The sequence below is a fragment of the Acomys russatus genome, chromosome X, assembly GCF_903995435.1.
Source record: "Acomys russatus chromosome X, mAcoRus1.1, whole genome shotgun sequence".
Lineage (NCBI taxonomy): Eukaryota > Metazoa > Chordata > Mammalia > Rodentia > Muridae > Acomys > Acomys russatus.
The window spans coordinates 45637387-45655655 of NC_067169.1; the positions used below are offsets into that span (position 1 = coordinate 45637387).

Sequence of the window (18269 nt, forward strand, 5' to 3'; positions counted from 1 at the left end):
AAGAACTCCCAGACTAAAGATTAGATGGATTGGTTAATGAGAGAGAGAGAGAGAGAGAGAGAGAGAGAGAGAGAGAGAGTGTGTGTGTGTGTGTGTGTGTGTGTGTGTGTGTGTGTGTGTCTGTGTGTGTGTCTGTGTCTGTCTGTCTGAGCCAGGTTATGCACTAAGTGTTTTCCACATAGGTAGAGGCCGAATGTTATCCCTATTTTATAGGTAAGAAAACAGGTTCATAAAGGTTAGGAATATTATTCCAGAACAAGTGGCACTGCCCAGACTGGAATCCAGGTCTGCTTACTTCTCTTTTCAGGATCTTTCTTAAAGCTGCTCTGCTGTACTAATGAGAGCCACTAGAGGTGGATATTGCATGCTGTTTACCTGTGATTCACCTTGGGCCATTTAGAAGTTGTTAATAGAATTGTGAAATTCTAAAGTGCTAGTATGAACAGCAACAGCAACAACAAAAACCCTAAGAAATTCATAACTGGGCCGGGTGGTGGTGGCGCATGCCTTTAATCCCAGCACTCAGGAGACAGAGGCTGGTGGATCACTGTGAGTTCGAGGCCAGCCTGGTCAAAAATAAATAAACAAACAAACAAATAAACAAATAAATAAAAAGAAAGAAATTCGTAACTGAAGCAATATAAGGTATGAAAGCCAATTTGTTTTCCAAGACAGGGTTTCTTTGTAGCTTTGGCTGTCCTGGACTTGCTTTGTAGACCAGGCTTGCCTTGAACTCAAAGTGATCCACCTGCCCTTGCCTCCTGAGTGCTGGAATTAAAGGCGTGCGCCACCACACCTGGCAAAAGCAAAATTTTAAACTGTGTAATTAAATATGACAATTTCAGAATCTTCTCTTTTTCAGCTTAATTTTTATGTGATTCTGGGTGGGGTTTGACCAAGGACTGACTTTACAGACACATTTTAAGGAAGTAGTTAAGGTCCAGGCTTGCCTGGAACTCACTATGTAGTCTAGGCTAGACTTGAACTTGAGGCAATCCTCCCATCTTAGCTTTTTGAATGTTACCATTACAGTTGTAAGCCACTGTACCTGGCTGGTCTTTGTTGTTTTCTTTTTTCTTTTTTTTTTGTTTTTTGTTTTTTGACACAGGGTTTTTCTGTGTAGCCCTGGCTGTCCTCGGCTTACTCTATAGACCAGGCTGGCCTCCAACTCATAGAGATCCACCTGCCTCTGCCTCCTGAGTGCTGGGAGTAGAGGTGTGCACCACCATCCCTAACTTACAAAACAAAAAACAATGTTGGGCATGTCAGATGGTTGACAACCTGAGTTTCATCCCTAGGACCTAAATGGTGGAAGAAGAGAACTGACTTCCAGAAGTTGTCCTCTGACCTCCACACATGCTATGGTCTGCACATGCCCACACATACATAAATAGATAGGATAAGTTATTAAGTAAAAGCATATTTGGCAAAATTATACTCTACGAAAAAGATCTTATTTGTAACAACATTGTTAAATTATTGATTAGAAATCCATTTGTTGATTTCTTAAATTATTGATTGGTAACACATTTGTTGATTCCTTTAATATAGTGACATAGCAAGAATGGTGGCTCATTCCTGTAATTCTAGTACTTGGAAGGCTAAGGCAGGATGAATTCAGTGGGTAAAGGTGCTTGCTGCCAAGCCTGATGACCTCAGTTCAATCCCTGGGACCTATATGGTGGAAGAAGAGTGTTGTTCTCTGACTTTGATCCACATACAATGGCATGCACATCTCCACATGTGTAATAAAATATTTACCACTTTGACAATTTTTATAGCTTAAAATATGTCTTTATTAGTGAAATTAATTCGAGTCAGTGAAAATAAGGCTTCAGAAAAGCTTTCTAACACTGATATTTTTAAAAATATTTTTATTTAATTTTAATTTATGTGCATTGATGTGAGGGTGTCAGATCTTGGAGTTACAGACAGTTGTGAGCTTCCATATGGGTGCTGGGAATTGAACCTGGGTCCTTTCGAAGAGCAGGCAGTGTTCTTAACCACTGAATTATCTCTCCAGCCCCAACACTTTGATATTTTAAGACAGGATCTCACTCTGGTCCAGGATGGCTTAACTTGTGGCAGTCCTCCTGCCTCGGTTTTCTGAATGATGAAATTACAGCCCTGTGTCATAATGCTCACCTAGAGTTCATGGTTTTAAAAACTACAGTTTGATCTGGACGTGGTGGCACACATCTTTAATCTTAGTACTCAGGAGGCAGAGGTAGGTTGATCTGTGTGATTTAGAGGCCAGGTTGGTCTGTGTAGTTTCAGGACAGCCAGAGCTACATAGCAAGACCCTATCTCAAACAAAACAAAACAACAACCCTCCTAAAAAACCCACCAATCCCCCCCACCCAACAAAAAAACTCCAAACAAACAAAGAACCCTTACATTTTGGTAACTGGGGAAGTACTTCAATTGGTAAAGTGCTTGCTATGCAAACCATAAGGACCTACGTTTGATTCCCAGTTCCTATGCAGGAAAAAAAAGTCTGCCATGATGCTGCAAATTTATAATCTTAGTACAGAAGAGGTAGAATTCTGGGGGCTTGTAGGCCGGCCAGCCAGCCTAGCCTAATTTGCCAATTTTGGGCCAGTGAGAAATCCTGACTCAAAAACAGGTAGACAGTACCAAAAGAATGACATCCAAGGTTGAACTCTGGCCTCCATATGGACATAAGCATACACATCCCAAAATTAAAGCAACATTTAAAAAGCAAGGCTATAAAGCACTCTGAAGTTACCTAGAAACTGATAGAATCAAGGATGAACGTTTGAGTATTAAAAAAAAAAAAAGTTTGAGTATCTAAACTATACCTTAGAATACAATATCTGTCAGTGCCCTCTACAAAATACTAATTCTCTGCATAGTTCCTCCATCAACATAATTCATCTATACAGCATTCACAATGAATGTTAGTACAGTTACTGTTTTTGATCTCATGCTTGGGGTATGATATTCTCAAGTACAGCCCATGTGATAAAGTATACATGTTGTTCTTGGTCTCTGGAATCGATTCATGTATGTTTTGGAACATGCTGACTAAACATGCTGCCTAAAGTAAAACTTACATCCATCTATCACACTGTTGCTTGTAGCACCATTTAGTAAAACCCTCCTAAAAGACTTTGTTTATATCTAATGCCTTCAATTAGAGCTAGAATAAGTGGAAATTTCTTTGTGTAATCCTCAAAATTTTAGAAGTATATAAGGAACAGTGCTATATTTGACAATAATACTTGGGATGTGTATTGTTTGTATACATGTGTATTAAGTGTTTGTGTGTGTATGTGGGGTGCCTGTGTACATGCACGTAGAGGCTAGAGAAGGATGTCAGAAGTCTATCACTTTCCATCTTAATTTTTGAGACAATCACTAAACCTACAGCTTGCCATTTTGGCTAGGCTGGCCGGCCAGTAAGCTCCTGGAATCTGTTTTTTTTCTGACCCCCAGTGCTGGCTTTTACATGGATGCTGGGGGGTTGAATTCAGGTCCTCTAGCTTCCATGGAGCCATCTCCCTAGCTCTGTCAAAATATTTGTAAAGAAAGAAAAGTTTGAGTTGTACTTGAAAATGTTTAAAATCCTTTTCAGATATTAAGTAGTATTTATGGAGCTAGAACCTGAAATTGCTTAAATGAACAGTTAGCTCATTTGGCCCTTTGAGTAAAAACAAAAATGGGCGGGTTTTCTTTTGGGAATGAGGCCAGTGTTAAGTGTCTTTCCCAGTTAGATCAGTCTCCTTTTTGCTAATCCTTCCTCCCAAACCCCATACACTTAGACACTTGGAATTAACACATAAGCAGTTTTGAAAAAAATGACCCACCGTGTTTTTTAGGCTTTAAAGTCTGCTGCATATATAGAATACTTTTTTTCTACCTCTGACTTGGATTCAGTTCAGACTCAGTTTCTTCAAGAACATCAGAAGCCAAATGTTGACTTCTGCTAGAGCCTTGGGAAAAGCAGTGTCTTAGGGAGTGTGGTAAGTAGACAGGGACTTATTGAAAACAGGAGTTTGAAAGTTCATTCTTGAGCCAGACATACCTTTAATCCTAGCACTTGGTAGGCAGAGTGCTAGGTCAGCCAGGGCAACACAGAAAGACCCCCTTTTCAAAGAAATATATTTCAGTGTTCTCTTTTCAATAAGAAAGATGAAACAAAATCAGGAGAATAAGGACTTCTTTGCTGATGTGTAAGAGAAGTAATCTTTTTTTTTTTTTTTTTTTTTGGTTTTGGTTTTGGTTTTTTGAGTTTCTCTGTATCCTTGCCTGTGTGGACTCACTTTGTAGACAAGGCTGGCCTCAAACTTACAGAGATCCGCCAGCCTCTGCCTCCTGAGTGCTGGGATTAAAGGCGTGCGCCACCACCGCCTGGCCGAGAAGTAATCCTTTTTAACAAGTTGGGAGAGATGATAGAAAAACAGAAAATGTAAAGGATTAAAGGGAGCTGCATATCTAGAGAGTTTGCCCTAGTGTGGAGGCACCTCTGGGTTCATCTCCATTGCTGCAAAAATAATTTTTAAAAACGATCAAATGTCAATCTGACTGGAGAAAAGATTAGGAGCAAGAAGGAACAAGGGGAATGTTTAGATTTTAGGCATTAAAAATCATATTTTTTATTTTTTGAGACAGGGTTTTCTCTCTAGCCCTGGCTGTCTTGGAATTCGATCTGTAAACCACGCTGGCCTCAGAACCCAGAGATCCACCTGTCTCTGCCTCCTGAGTGCTGGGATTAAAGGCGTGTGCCACCACTGCCCAGCTTGAAGTTTTAATTTTTATTTACTTATTTATTGTTTGTTTGTTTTCTGAGAGCGTTTCTCTGTGTACCCTTGGCTGTCCTGGATTCACTTTGTAGGCCAGGCTGGCCTCGAACTCATGAAGATCCGCCTGCCTGTGGCTCCCAAGTGCTAGGATTACAGGCATGCACCACCACGCCCAGCTTTAATTTTTAAATTTATTACCTAAAAAGAATCACATTCCCTAAGTAAGCACTATTCCATGAATCACTGAGAAGTTAGTTTTAGGATTAAACCTTTTATTTAGCTTGCTTGCTTTACTATATTTATAAATAAAATATTTATATAATAGAGAATTTCTGTAAATAGGAAAAGATTCCTTGTAAGTTGTGAGTTCTAGGACTTATTTGTGCTATTTAAATAGTACAATCACAGTAAAACTATTAACTTTTTTTTTAACTTTCAGATCATTTACCTTTAATAACCTTGCAGTTATTAAATATTAACTGTTTTAAATGATTTCCTACTGTTTCTGACAATGCTTTGTCATACTGAAGTTGTAAGTAAATTTAACTTTCTAAGCACATTTAGTTTTGATTTTTTTAAATAAGCAGTCCAGAGATTATTTAAAGCATGCTGGAACATGAATGCCCACTAAATATAAGTGAGAGATCGGAGCATCAGCATAAAGTCCCGGAACCAATCCCTCTCTTATACCAAGAGCCGAGTGATCACAGTGTTACTACAGAAAGGATTCACACCTAATCTGGATTTAACTTTTCATGATCTTATTTTTTTAAGATAAAGGGATTAATAAAAGGCATGTTATATCTAACTTTTTGTTGTTTTGTTTGTTTGTTTGTTTGGTTTTCAAGATAGGTTTTTTCTGTGTAGTTTTGTCCTGGAACTTGCTCTGTAGACCAGGTTGGCTTTGAACCCACAGAGATCAACTTGCCTCTGTCTCTGCCTCCCTAAAGGCATACACCACCACTGCCTCGTGCATTTAGCTTTTTATTTCACATAAATCAGTATAATCTTTAGTTCTGATCATGAATATTATCTGCTTTTAAGGTTTAAGCTTGGGACTTACGTGTGTTTGGCTAGGACTTTACCACTGAACCATACCCTTACCCACCTGAGCATGATTTAATAAAGACTTTGACATGGTAGGTTTCTAATACAACACATTAAGACTGCCCCACATTTTACTGTCAAAACTTTATTAAATGAATCAGGTGTGATTATGGTGCTGCTTCCTAGCACCTGGGAAGCTGAGGTAGGATTTCTCAAGTTCAAAACCAGCCTAAGCTATGTAGTGGGTTTCAGGCCACCCAAGGTTATATAGTATGACCCTGCCTCATAAAACTTGCCAGTCACTACCACCACCAACAATAACAGCAAAAACCCCAAATTAAATGAAACACAGTTGTGGTTTCTAGAAGATAAGATTTGTTTTAGCATAAGCCCTATGGTAGTACTTTATTTCTAGATACTCTCTTGAGAAGATTGGCATTTGGTAGGGAAGTGAGCCTGAAACTTAGGACCAAAATACAAGCTTGTGCATGATAGTTTTTGCACCCATCATTCTGAGATTTAGTTAGCATTTTTAGATGTAGGAAGGGACAGAATTGTTTGTTGATGTAGCTAATGTTTCCTATAAGGAATAAAATACCTAAAGGAGTGTGGTTCAGAGTTTCACAATGAGTGAAGGAAATATTAATACAGAACATTTTCTTTGCTTTCATGGAAATATATTAGACATTAAAAAATTTCATGGCTGGGATATAGCTTAGTAGAAGAGAGTTTGCCTAGCACATGTGTGGCCATGAGTCTCATCACCGGGACTAGTCAAAAAGTGAAACAGCTGATAGTATCTTAAATTTATTGCTTAAAAAACCTAATTTTTAGGCTGTAGTCAGTTTTCGTAGATACTTGAAGTCATAGTTTTTGAATTAAACTTGGTAAATTGTAGGGAAATACTTCTTGCATTTCAAGTTCATCTCACTTATAAAAATTACAGGTAGTAAAAGCAAGTTACCTTTAAGTTTTAATAAATGGGTTGTATAATATTTTGAGAAGAAACAGAATTTTTACTTTGTTCTGATGGCTAGCTGTTTTAATGCCTTTAAGGAACCACAATCAATTAATCCTTTGTCGTAGTTCTTCCTTCCCTAACTATGAATATATGTAGGCACACAGTTACATTAAATTGAAAAGTTTTGAGGAAATTGCCAACTAAAAATTCAGACCACTGTTTTTAAGAAATGATTTGTATATCCTAGGATTTTATTTTAAAACAAAATGCCAATTGTATAATAAAATTCTTAATGTATGAAAGTAGGAAAAGTGATAATCTTTCCAAGTGTTAAAACAAGACAGCTTTTAATGTTTATGAATGGGGAAGGAAAGTAATTTAAAACATGAAAGATGTGCTGTTCTTTCTATATTTGTCTTTAGAGCACCTGATATACAGATGACTAGCTAAGCTGTTACATGAGGAATAAATGATGGGAGAAATGCTTATGAAAAGATGAGTAGCATTTGTTTTTGGGTAACTCTCTTCATGAATACACTTTCAAGGATTTCTTTCAAGTGGTTTCAGCCCTATGTTTTTTGCTTTAAAGTAGAGTGCATGTGTGTGTATAAAATTACTTACGCCAAGATTTAGTAGAGGCATTAATTTTATGTCCACCATGAAAGAAGAAATTGGTTGTGCTTGTTGTTACTGAGTAGTTTTAGAAAAAGCACAGCAGTAAGTAGCTTTGGGAAAAGAGCAAAGCAGCTCTAGAACTTGCCTTGGCTGGAAGAAATAGGAACTAAATTTCTTTGGAAGATCTTTGAATTAGCCATTTCAAAAGGCATGAGTTTTGTTATTGGAGGCTTAGAGGTAGAACAATTTGATTGGACTTGGGACATAGAATTGAAGTGAATCTTGTAAACTCTTTGGAACTCAAAGAAGAGAACAAAAAAACTAGATTGGGAATAAAATGCAAGGCTGGAAAATGATTCTCAAAGTAGGTAAGGTTGGCCGGTTTGATGAGATCCGTAAGAGCCAGGATTAGAATGTGGAAAGGGGATGTCAGGTCATCTAGTCTAGTCTTCTGAGACACTGGAATCCTTACTTCTTAGTGTTCTTGCTGGTAGCCACAGCGGAACTGCCTCCAGTGGCAGAGGGCATATTGACTCCAGAGGTCCAGTTGTCCTGGTTTGGGGGAAATAGATACCTTTCTACTGATAATTACAAAAGAAGACTCTAATCCCTGTGAAAACAAATGCATATTCTGACCTCAATTCCAACCCATATAGAAAGATTCAAAACAGGGTAGACCCCAGAAGCTCACTGATAGTTGTGTGTTGAATACATATGCAGACCCCCCCCATGCTTATAACTATAAAACAGCTGATTTTTATTCTTTGAGAACGTAGTAGCGTTCTTTTAAACATTTTAGATTAATTTTACATGTCATATATAACCAATAAAAATAACGGAATATACTTTAGTTCATAGCTAACTTTTTTGTTGAGATAGAGTCTCTGGCTGGCCTGGAACTTGTTATGTATATATTTGGAATTCACAGATCAATCTACCTCTGCCTTCCAAGTCCTGGGATTAAAGGCGTATGCTACCTGAGGCTTTTCCTCTTTCTTGTTTGTTAATAGATTAAGTAGTTCATGGGGGAACAGTTCACTTTTCCCCCCTACTTTTTACTTTAACCTCTATTTTTATTTAAATCTTATACTTTGTAAAGTCCCAGCATAGTTTCCTTTATTTTTACAGTTTCGTTCCACTCTTTATAATACTTGCTCTATGAGCTTGTTTTGTTCTTGTTTTGTTTTGTTCTTTTTTTTTTTTTTTTTTTTTTTTGAGACAAGGTCTCTCTGTGTAGCCTTGGCTGTCCTAGGCTGGCTCTGTAGACCACCTGCCTCTGCCTCCTGAGTGCTGGGATTAAAGGAGTGCGCCACCACACCCAGTTTTATGAGCTTAAAATATCTGAATTCCAGATAACTCTGTGCACCACGTCAGGTGTTTTAACCTTTCTTTTCTTCCGTCAGTGTGTTTTTTAAATTAAAGAGTTAGCCTCCAATCCTCCCCAATCTTCTTTGCAAAGCTTCTGACTTTCTTTTGAAAAAATGTGAAAGCTACCTGTCCAGAATGTGAAGTTCTCTTCTTTCTCAATCTCCATAACAAGGCTGCTTTCTGTAGAGTAGTATTCTATTAGTACATCACTAATCTTATTTCTACTAGAGGGTTAGTTCTAAAGTAGGTTCCTTTCATTTCTGCCTTACTCTACAGACTAATGTAACAGCTGATCATTTTTATACAGAGGCACATGACAGACACTAAACTAAATCCTCTGCACAGGGACTGTTTCAATCATCTCTGCCACAGAGTTAAGAAGCATGGGTGCTATGGTTACCCTAATAATAACAGGAAACAGGATTAAAGGTCCAAGTTTGTACAGCTCATGTGTTCCCAAATCAGAAAATTTCTAAATTGAATTCTTAATCCTTATACTGGATTGCTTGACAAGATGCTTAATTGCTACGCTGGGCAGAATTCTATTACTTGGAAATTTGGTTGTGCTCATTAGACACTTAAGGATGTAACTTGAGGTTTGTGGTTCTTGTTAATTTAGTTTTATGGGTTTTTTCTTTCTTCCATCCTTCTCTTCCTCCCTTTCTTCATTTTCTTTTTTTCAAGATAGGGTCATGTAGCTCAGGCTGGCATCCATTTTCCTATGTAGCTGAAGATATTCTTAAACTCCTGATCTTTCTGACTGGTAGAATTATAGCTTGCACCACCATGATTAATTCTTGTTGGCCTATAGAGTATGGACAGTTAGTTCCAACAAATCAACAAGAAGATGATAAATAAAGTACATTATTAGGCAATTTATAGAAAAAGTAAATAGGAAAGGAAAATAGAAAAATACTCATTTTAAACTACTATGTCTGCTCTACCCCACAAAGCAAGATTTCACTAGGTAAAATCTTCTGGCTGCTTTCTGGTTTTTTGAGACAGAGTTTCTCTATGTAGCCTTGGCTGTCCTGGACTCCCTTTGCACACCAGGCTGGCCTCGTACTCACAGCAATCTGCCTGCCTCTGCCTCCCAAGTACTGGGATTAAAGGTGTGTGCCACCACACTCAGCCAAGCTGGCTTTTATTCAGCCTCCTGTGGACTAGATTCCAGGCATATGTTACCATGCCAAGCTTGAAGTAGAGTTTTGATGGTTTAAATTTTTTTTCAAGGTACTGGGAATCAAACCTCAGCTTATATATGCTAGGCAAGTTCCCTACCATTGAGCTGTACACCCCAACTCTTGGAGGCCCATTTTTAAAGTGGAAATACCTTTTCCCCCCTTTTTATAAATCTGATAGATGATAAGTAACAAACCAAAATTATTTGTGAAATTCCAGAGAGGATCACTACTAACATGAGTAAACATACATAAAAATATATTTAATTGGTGTAATGCTAGGGTACTGTTATTCTTCAAAAACTGAGTGGAATATACTGTGAGGATTGGGAATATAGCTCCGTTTGTAGAATGCTTGCCTGGCATTCAAGACCTGAGTTCAGTCCTCAGTACCAATAAAATGACCTACTGACTGAATATTCTGTGAGCGTCTTTTCATGTTAATAAATAATGCTGTTATTAATAGATGAACTATTATCTCATTGTTTCTTATAAGAGATTAAAGCTTAGGTGCTTTTTTCCTTGTTGGCTCTTCATTGATGTTTTTTAAATATGTGAAGTAAAAATAATAAAGGATTAGGGTTTTAAAAAATTTTTATTGCAATTATTTGCTTACAGTGTTTATTTGCTGAATTCTGCCAGACCTTTTTACTAGAAAGAATTGAGCTGAATGGGTAATCATTGTTATTGTAACTGATTTTAAAAAATTAGGCAGAATTTTACGAAGCCCAGTCTGGCTTCAGATTTTCTATAGTCAAAAATGGCCTTGCAGTTCTGATCCCCTTGCTTCTGCCTCCCAAGTGCTCAGATTACAAAGCATGGACTAACAGACCAGGCATGACTGATAGTTTTCGTTGTTTTGTTTTGATTAGTTGGTTTTGGTTTTTCAAGACGGAGTTTCTCTGTATAACCATCCTGACTGTCCTGAAATTCAATTTGTAGACAGGGTGTCCTCAAACTTACAGAAATCCATCTGCCTCTTCCTCGTGAGTGATAGTTTTTGCTAAGGACAGTTACAATTTCTTTGAGAAGAATCATTAGGTCCAATCTTTAGCTAGTTTTAAAAATTATTATTAATGAACATTTTTATTTATTTTTAAATTTTATTTATCCCGAACATGTGTGCGTGTGTGTGCGTGCGTGCGTGCGTGCGTGCGCGCGTGCTTCTTTTGTTTTTCGCAGGGTTTCTCTGTGTAGCCTTGGCTGACCTGGACTCACTTTGCAGACCAGGCTGGCCTCAAACTCACAGAGTTCCACCTGTGAGAACAGAAAATCACCTGCCTCTGCCTCCTGAGTGCTGGGATTATAGACCTGTGCAACCACACCTGACTTATGAGCATATTATTTAAAGATTTTTCTAAAGTAGAACAGAAGCTGTATTCCTGAGATGCTGGAAATTAATGAACTTTAGAGTAAAATTGTTTTCATATCCTAAATCTACCAGTTTTTGTTATGTAAATAACTTGAGCAGGTCATTTATATCCTAAGCCCCAGTTTTCTTAGCAGGAAATCAGGGAGTGTTATGTTCTCTCACAGGTGGAATAATTTAACATGGTCTACACATGTGAAGTACCCAACACAGCTACAGTTTGTCATCTTCTGAGTTAGACAAGATGTTCTGCCTTCACTAGTTTAGTGAAGTCCATGAAGGGAACCTCCATTTCAAAGTAATGGTCTTATTTGCATAGATGAAATGCCTGGAGTTACAGAGGAAATCAGTTATACTGAATACAGTTAAAACCTTTAACTTTGCTTGTTATATCAGATATCTTTTTGGACTTAAATCAGGAGAATTAATGACAGGATGGATTAATAAAGGAAACATAAGAAGGAAGGAGAAGAAGCTCATATGTCTGCTTGTGGCTTTTTCTTGAGCTGTCATTTTGGATTTCCAACAGACTCAGAGTTTCCTTCCTTCAGCTACCTGCCAGCAATTTACCTGCCAGGGAACTGAATGCTTCTCCCAAGCTAGCTGCTTTTTTCATATTGATAACCTACCACTCTTGTGTAATGCCTCAAATTTAAGTCCACAAATCACATTAAAATTCTCATTTTTCTACCCTGTTCAGTCTCAAATTAGTCATGGACACTGTACAGTTGTTTCCAGTGCCGAAAGGCACCCAGGGCCTTGCCACATAGTAGGAAGTACTCTTTTTCTTAGCTACATCTTTAGCTCTCATCGTAGAGTTTTTTTATTCTCTCTCCACACTGTTCCTGTCCAAATTTAAGATCCTCTTACTGCATCCATGTCATTAAGAAACAGGATTTTTGTCTCCTCATTTCAAGCATCCTCTTTTACAAAGTATTTCTTGGATATTTTGCGTTGGTTTGATAGGTTCTTACTCCTATATCTAAAGTGCTACTATACAGAGATGTGTTCTAGTAGTTCATACCTGTCGACTCCTCTATAGGCCAATTTATGTATGTTTTCATTTTTCTAAATATATCCTCTAAGCAAACAACTTCTTATACTTACTTTTATATCTTCCCATAGTTCTTAGTACAGCACTTAAAAGTGCTTCGAAAGATCTTGATAGTAATCATTTTAAGGTAGTTGTATTTCCAAAAACAGAAAGGTGCTGAGTTACTACTATAGGAGTTGTTGATGTCAGACTAAGTCTGTGTGTGTGTGTGTGTGTGTGTGTGTGTGTGTGTGTGTGTGTGTGTGTGTGTGTGTGTGTGTGTGTGTGTAGTTCTTCAAGACAAGGTTTCTTTGATAGCTCTGGCTGTCCTGGAACTTGCTCTGTAGACCAGGCTGGCTTCAAGCACACTGAGTCTTTATGTCAAAAACCTACTCTGAATTGTGAATGTATGTAAAGTTTTCACTAATTCACCACTATAAACTCCCCAAAAGATACACTTGAGGTTGTTTTATGGTATATCTTATCATTGGCTAAGAAAACTGCAGATAGAGTCCTTTTCTACTTGATCCCCACGTGTAGCCTAGGGCCTGAAATATAATAGGTGTCTGATAGACTTTCTCATAAATCTTGTCTTATTTAAAAATTAACTTGTATCTTAAAAAGATTGTTTACTTTTAAAGGCTTAGGAATATAAATGTGATTGTAAATGTAAGTTACAAAAACAATTATAGTGAAAAAGTTTTGTAGAAAACAAAGTAGATATTTTCCCAGGAAAGTAGTCTTAAAATAATATTCTAATCATTTTAGTAGGCATTGATAGTTTGATTTCCATTTATGCTTTATCTTTTGGTTAAATTCTTTTATTTGTATTTCTAGGTTAAAACATCAGAATTTTATCGATACTCTCGACAGCTGCGTTATGAAGTTGATCAAGCATTGAATTACTTCCAGAATGTTCACCAGCAGCCTTTATTGGACATGAAATCAAGCCGCATTCGTTCTGCCAAACCCCAAACGACAGTATTCCGAGGAATGATTGGACATAGCATGGTTAATAGTAAAATTCTCCTGTTAAAGAAACCAAGAGTCTGGTGGGAACTGGAGGGCCCCCAAGTACCTCTAAGGCCAGACTGCCTTGCTATTGTCAATAATTTTGTATTCCTGTTAGGTGGAGAAGAACTGGGCCCAGATGGAGAATTCCATGCCTCTTCAAAAGTGTTCAGGTATGATCCAAGACAAAATTCTTGGCTGCGCATGGCAGACATGTCTGTACCCCGGTCAGAATTTGCTGTTGGTGTTATTGGAAAGTTTATTTATGCTGTAGCAGGCCGAACAAGAGATGAGACTTTTTACTCAACAGAGAGATATGATATCACTAATGATAAGTGGGAATTTGTAGATCCTTACCCAGTTAACAAATATGGACATGAGGGGACAGTGCTTAGTAACAAGTTGTTTATCACTGGAGGAATCACTTCATCTTCTACATCTAAGCAAGTATGTGTGTTTGACCCCAGTAAAGAAGGGACCATAGAACAGCGGACAAGAAGAACTCAAGTAGTCACCAACTGCTGGGAGAATAAGAGCAAGATGAATTATGCCAGATGCTTCCATAAGATGATTTCTTATAATGGCAAGCTTTATGTTTTTGGTGGAGTCTGTGTGATCTTGAGGGCCTCTTTTGAATCTCAGGGCTGCCCTTCCACAGAGGTGTACAACCCAGATACTGATCAGTGGACCATCTTGGCATCCATGCCAATTGGAAGAAGTGGCCATGGTGTGACTGTACTGGACAAACAGATAATGGTCCTTGGGGGCCTTTGTTATAATGGTCATTATAGTGATTCCATTCTTACCTTCGACCCAGATGAAAATAAGTGGAAGGAAGATGAGTACCCTCGAATGCCCTGCAAGCTGGATGGTTTACAAGTGTGCAACCTACATTTCCCGGACTATGTACTGGATGAGGTTAGGCGTTGCAACTGATGACATCTTTCTCCCTAAAAAGAAAAAGACAAATAAAATATTTGTGATACAGTAGTTTAAAAGCATAAAGAAACCTCACCAGTTTTACTATCAAAGCCATTGGTCTAATATTGTAAGTTTTCATTCTGTGCTAGCATCTTTCTTTTCTTTCAGTGGCCTCAATCTCATGCAATAAGTTCATTTGAAGCGCTAGCTCTTGAAACTACTTCCAAAAGCAGTTTATGTACTGCTCCACTTACCTGGGAAGTTGATTTTCTGCTTTAAACATTTTTTTAGATGTTAGTGTAGGATTTGTGCATCTTCTAAGAGAAGACCCAGTAAGTGTCACTGGATGTGATTTCACTCCCTTTCTGTTTGAACTCTTTTCAGACATTATTTAGTCTGCTATATGTTTTGGTTTATTGTTTAAAAGTTTAAAACTCTTGACTTTTTTGCATGGCTTTTTGCTGAAAATGCAAAAATTTAAATTTTCTACAAAAATTTTTTATATCAGAACACTATTTCTAAGCTGCCTTCTCTTATCTGCATTGTGTTAGTGATACCCATACCCATACTCACATACATCCTATAAATATATAAGGCACATCCCTCTTATGCGTGGTTAGGATTCTATATTTTTAAGCTAGTGCACTTGCACAAACAGTTCGCCATACTTGTTGAAATTTAGATGTAATGTCTTTAACGTATTAATGTTTTTAGAAAGTTAAAATAACTGGAGTCCTCATTTGGTAATAAAGTAGTTTATCTTCAGTCCATACTGGTTCAGTAAAATTTGAAATCATATTTCTGAAACATGTATGGATTTACAAAAACTAATGTTTGACATTTTGTTTTCAAAACTAAACATTAATATTTCATATCAATGTATGTTTTTTCCTGTTTGAAAGTGTTTTTTCTTTGCAGTCTGCTTAATGTTGGTTGCCCTGTTTTAGTGAGAATCGGAGTGGTCTGTGTCAAGCTCTGACCCTGCAGCATGCAAGCACTTTTAAAGAAAAGTTAGATAATACCAGACTCCTAAGTAAATGTCCCTTAAAAGTAAGTGCAACTCCCATTGTTTCTATTCAGTAAGGCTGCTGCAGGTATTGAATGTGGGGGAGCAGCTCTTCCACAGTTTGAGCTCAGTTTTGACTTACAGGTAAGAAATGAGTTATACTGTTACTGGTTATATGTGCTTGATCAGTTTGTACAAAATAACTCAGTGGCACTACAGAGAGATGTCAACCCTTAATGTTTGTTTAGTTTCTGGAAGCTACTAGCATGAAGGATAGTCACCAGAAAGTCTGGAATGAGTCTCAAATAGATGCTTTAAAGGCATTTATAATAAATGGTTTAGGATTAGCTGCACATTTCAACTCTTTAAATGCGAAGGAAGGAAACATAGCTGACAAAATTAAACACGAGTGATCTGTGAGTGGATCATTTAAACTGATGACATTTTTCTCATGAGCAGTCTGTATGTGACTAAATATTATCCTGGCATAGCTTGCCAGATCTGTGATTTTGGTGCAATATTGCAATGCCTTCTATATGGCTGCTGTTGTATAAAATTTCTAGTTATTTTATGTTGTTTTATTTTTGCTGCTGGCACCATTGAACATAAAATGGAAGTGTGAAGTCATGGAAATGTGACGATTTTGGTTTCTTCTCCCCCCCTCCACACACTGCAGTTCATAGTGTGAATAAAGCCTGAATTTCAAAACTGTAAAACCAGAGGTGTTTGAATTTTAGAAAGTGTCAGGTACACAAGTAGCTTTTAAAAAGGAAAACTTTTTTTTTCCTTCAGGAATCAAAATAGTGGCTTCTTTTATATATGATTCTTCCATTTTCATTAGGTGATCTTTCATTTATTTCTTACATGAAAATAAAATTTGATATTTGAGTTTCCCTTAGAATGTGGGTAAAGGTTTTTTTTTTTTTTATTTTAAAAATAAGCTTATTTTGCTTTTGGAAACTATAAATTAGGTTAGCCATCTAATTTTTTTCTAATATACTTAGAAGTTTATATGTGTTGTTTTAAAGAAAATAATATCTTCATTATTTTCCTTGATATCTTTTGCTGGAAATGACCAAGAAAAGGACATCAGACAGGGTACCCACATCAAAGGCTTTACACTCCAGTGGCAGTTCTCTGTAATTGCTTTGATACAGCTCCGTAGTCCTGTGTAGGTCAACATCTGCGCAAGCAATCGAATATTCTTGGTCTTCCATTTTGAAGATACAAGGCCAAGGCCAATGATTGTTTCAGAAAATTCATGAAATCTTAACTTGAACTAATTCTGGGTTCGGCTTCACGTAAGTCATGTCTGACTATAATCTTAGCAGTAATCAGTTTTGAGCTTTAAGACTAGTTGCTATTGCTTGGGTTCTGAATGTATGAGGAAACTGTAGTTCTAATTTAGATTATAAATCCACAAATAACTTACATTCCCTTTTAAATTTATGGTTAATAGCTGCAAGAGATTTATTTTTATTATTACTAAACTATGGAAATTTTTCATAGATTTTTTTAAAGCTTTTCTGTGCTTCATTTTGAATATGCATTATATATGATAAAGATTGTCATTTTGGAAAAAACCCTCAGTAAGTGGTTTTAAATTATATGGTTTAACTGTTAGGATCTTTAATGTGTCATCTTCCAGCTCACATTTTAAATACTAGACTTCACAAAAAGTTGATTTTCTTTAGTGGCATTTTAATTGGCACCACTTATTTTCTTATATGTCTTTAACTTTTTAAGTCTTGATGTTAAAGGAAATCCTTGCACTACAGCCTTTTCATATAATACAAGATTCTCATGTTGAAGGTTTTGTATTGGAAGAAATGCTACTGGTTTCTTAAAGGCAAAGCATTATAGAATGATTAGCTTTTCTTGATAGCTTTTTCTGTGTCCTCCTCATTGCCCTGCTCTGTGTGAGTGTTACTCTAATTGTGAAATAACTTACTGAGCCCTTCATGTATCTTTTTAAAGCAGCACCTTTGGACACCTCATTCTGGGAAGCTTGCTTGAATCACACAGTAAAGGACACACACTTGTGTGGGAAGAAGCGGTAAAATGGAGAGTTTTGTCTTAATTACATGAAACTAAGCTTTAAAATATTTTATAACAAATTATTTGAGCTGCATAATCTAAACATGTCAAACGTTTTGTGGGACTATTTTTATATATGTATATGTGGGTATAGGTCATAACATTTCAGTTTATAATATAAATTGTTATTTCAGTTTATAAGCTATCTCTCAAAAGAGACTAGCTCTCTTGAGAATACATAATTTAAAGTTTTAGACTGAAGTAAAACAACATAGACAGTAGTGTAAATTAGAAATAATTGAGGGCTATATGGCAGTGAAGCTGCTAGTGCCAGTTTTCTTGTTTTCCTTCCACATTTTCAGTCTCTTTTGTTTTTGTATTCTGAACCTTTCTTTTGAGAGATGATACATTTGTTTAATTACATTTAGAGTTGTTTCAGGAATAAATATCTTCTAAAAAGAGATTTATCTTGAAAGTTAAAGCCCTGAAAAATTAGTTTATTGAGAGTTTATTACTTCAAATACCCCATAGGCATAGGCTGGAATAGACAATTCATGGAAATCCCATCCTTTCACTATATCAGTATAACTCCCAATATGTGAGTAACATTGAAAATGCCATCAACTTTGTTCCCTCTTAAAATTATTGGGTTTTCTTTTGATGTCTTTGGGAACAACTGCATTAAAAGTTACTAATCAGTATATTAGTAAGGATTGGGTATTTGATTTCTGAAGAAATGTTCTTAAGAGGTGATCAGAAAGGTGGTTCTTTTTTTTAAAAACCTAACTTGTATATGCCCTATAGTCTTGGGTATACTTTGTCTATAGAAAAATATTTTGACCTTTAGGTACCTTTGGGGCCAGTAGTCAAATAATCCTAGGGCCGATATTAAAATCTTAGACTAATTTAAGGTTTGCCTTTTATACCTGTTTTGGAAGCCTTTACATTTTTTGT

At 36.8% G+C, this 18269-nt stretch overlaps 1 protein-coding gene across 2 annotated transcripts in view; it reads left to right on the forward strand.

Annotated features, from left to right (window-relative positions):
- Klhl15 (kelch like family member 15) overlaps positions 1–18269 on the forward strand; it is a 932444-nt gene that overhangs the window by 22827 nt on the left and 891348 nt on the right. For both annotated transcript variants that reach the window (XM_051142435.1, XM_051142434.1), the window contains exon 4: positions 13178–17463. In XM_051142435.1, the coding sequence (XP_050998392.1) occupies positions 13178–14287 (1110 nt within the window). In that variant the 3' untranslated portion in view covers positions 14288–17463. The remainder of the gene's footprint in view (positions 1–13177; positions 17464–18269) is intronic.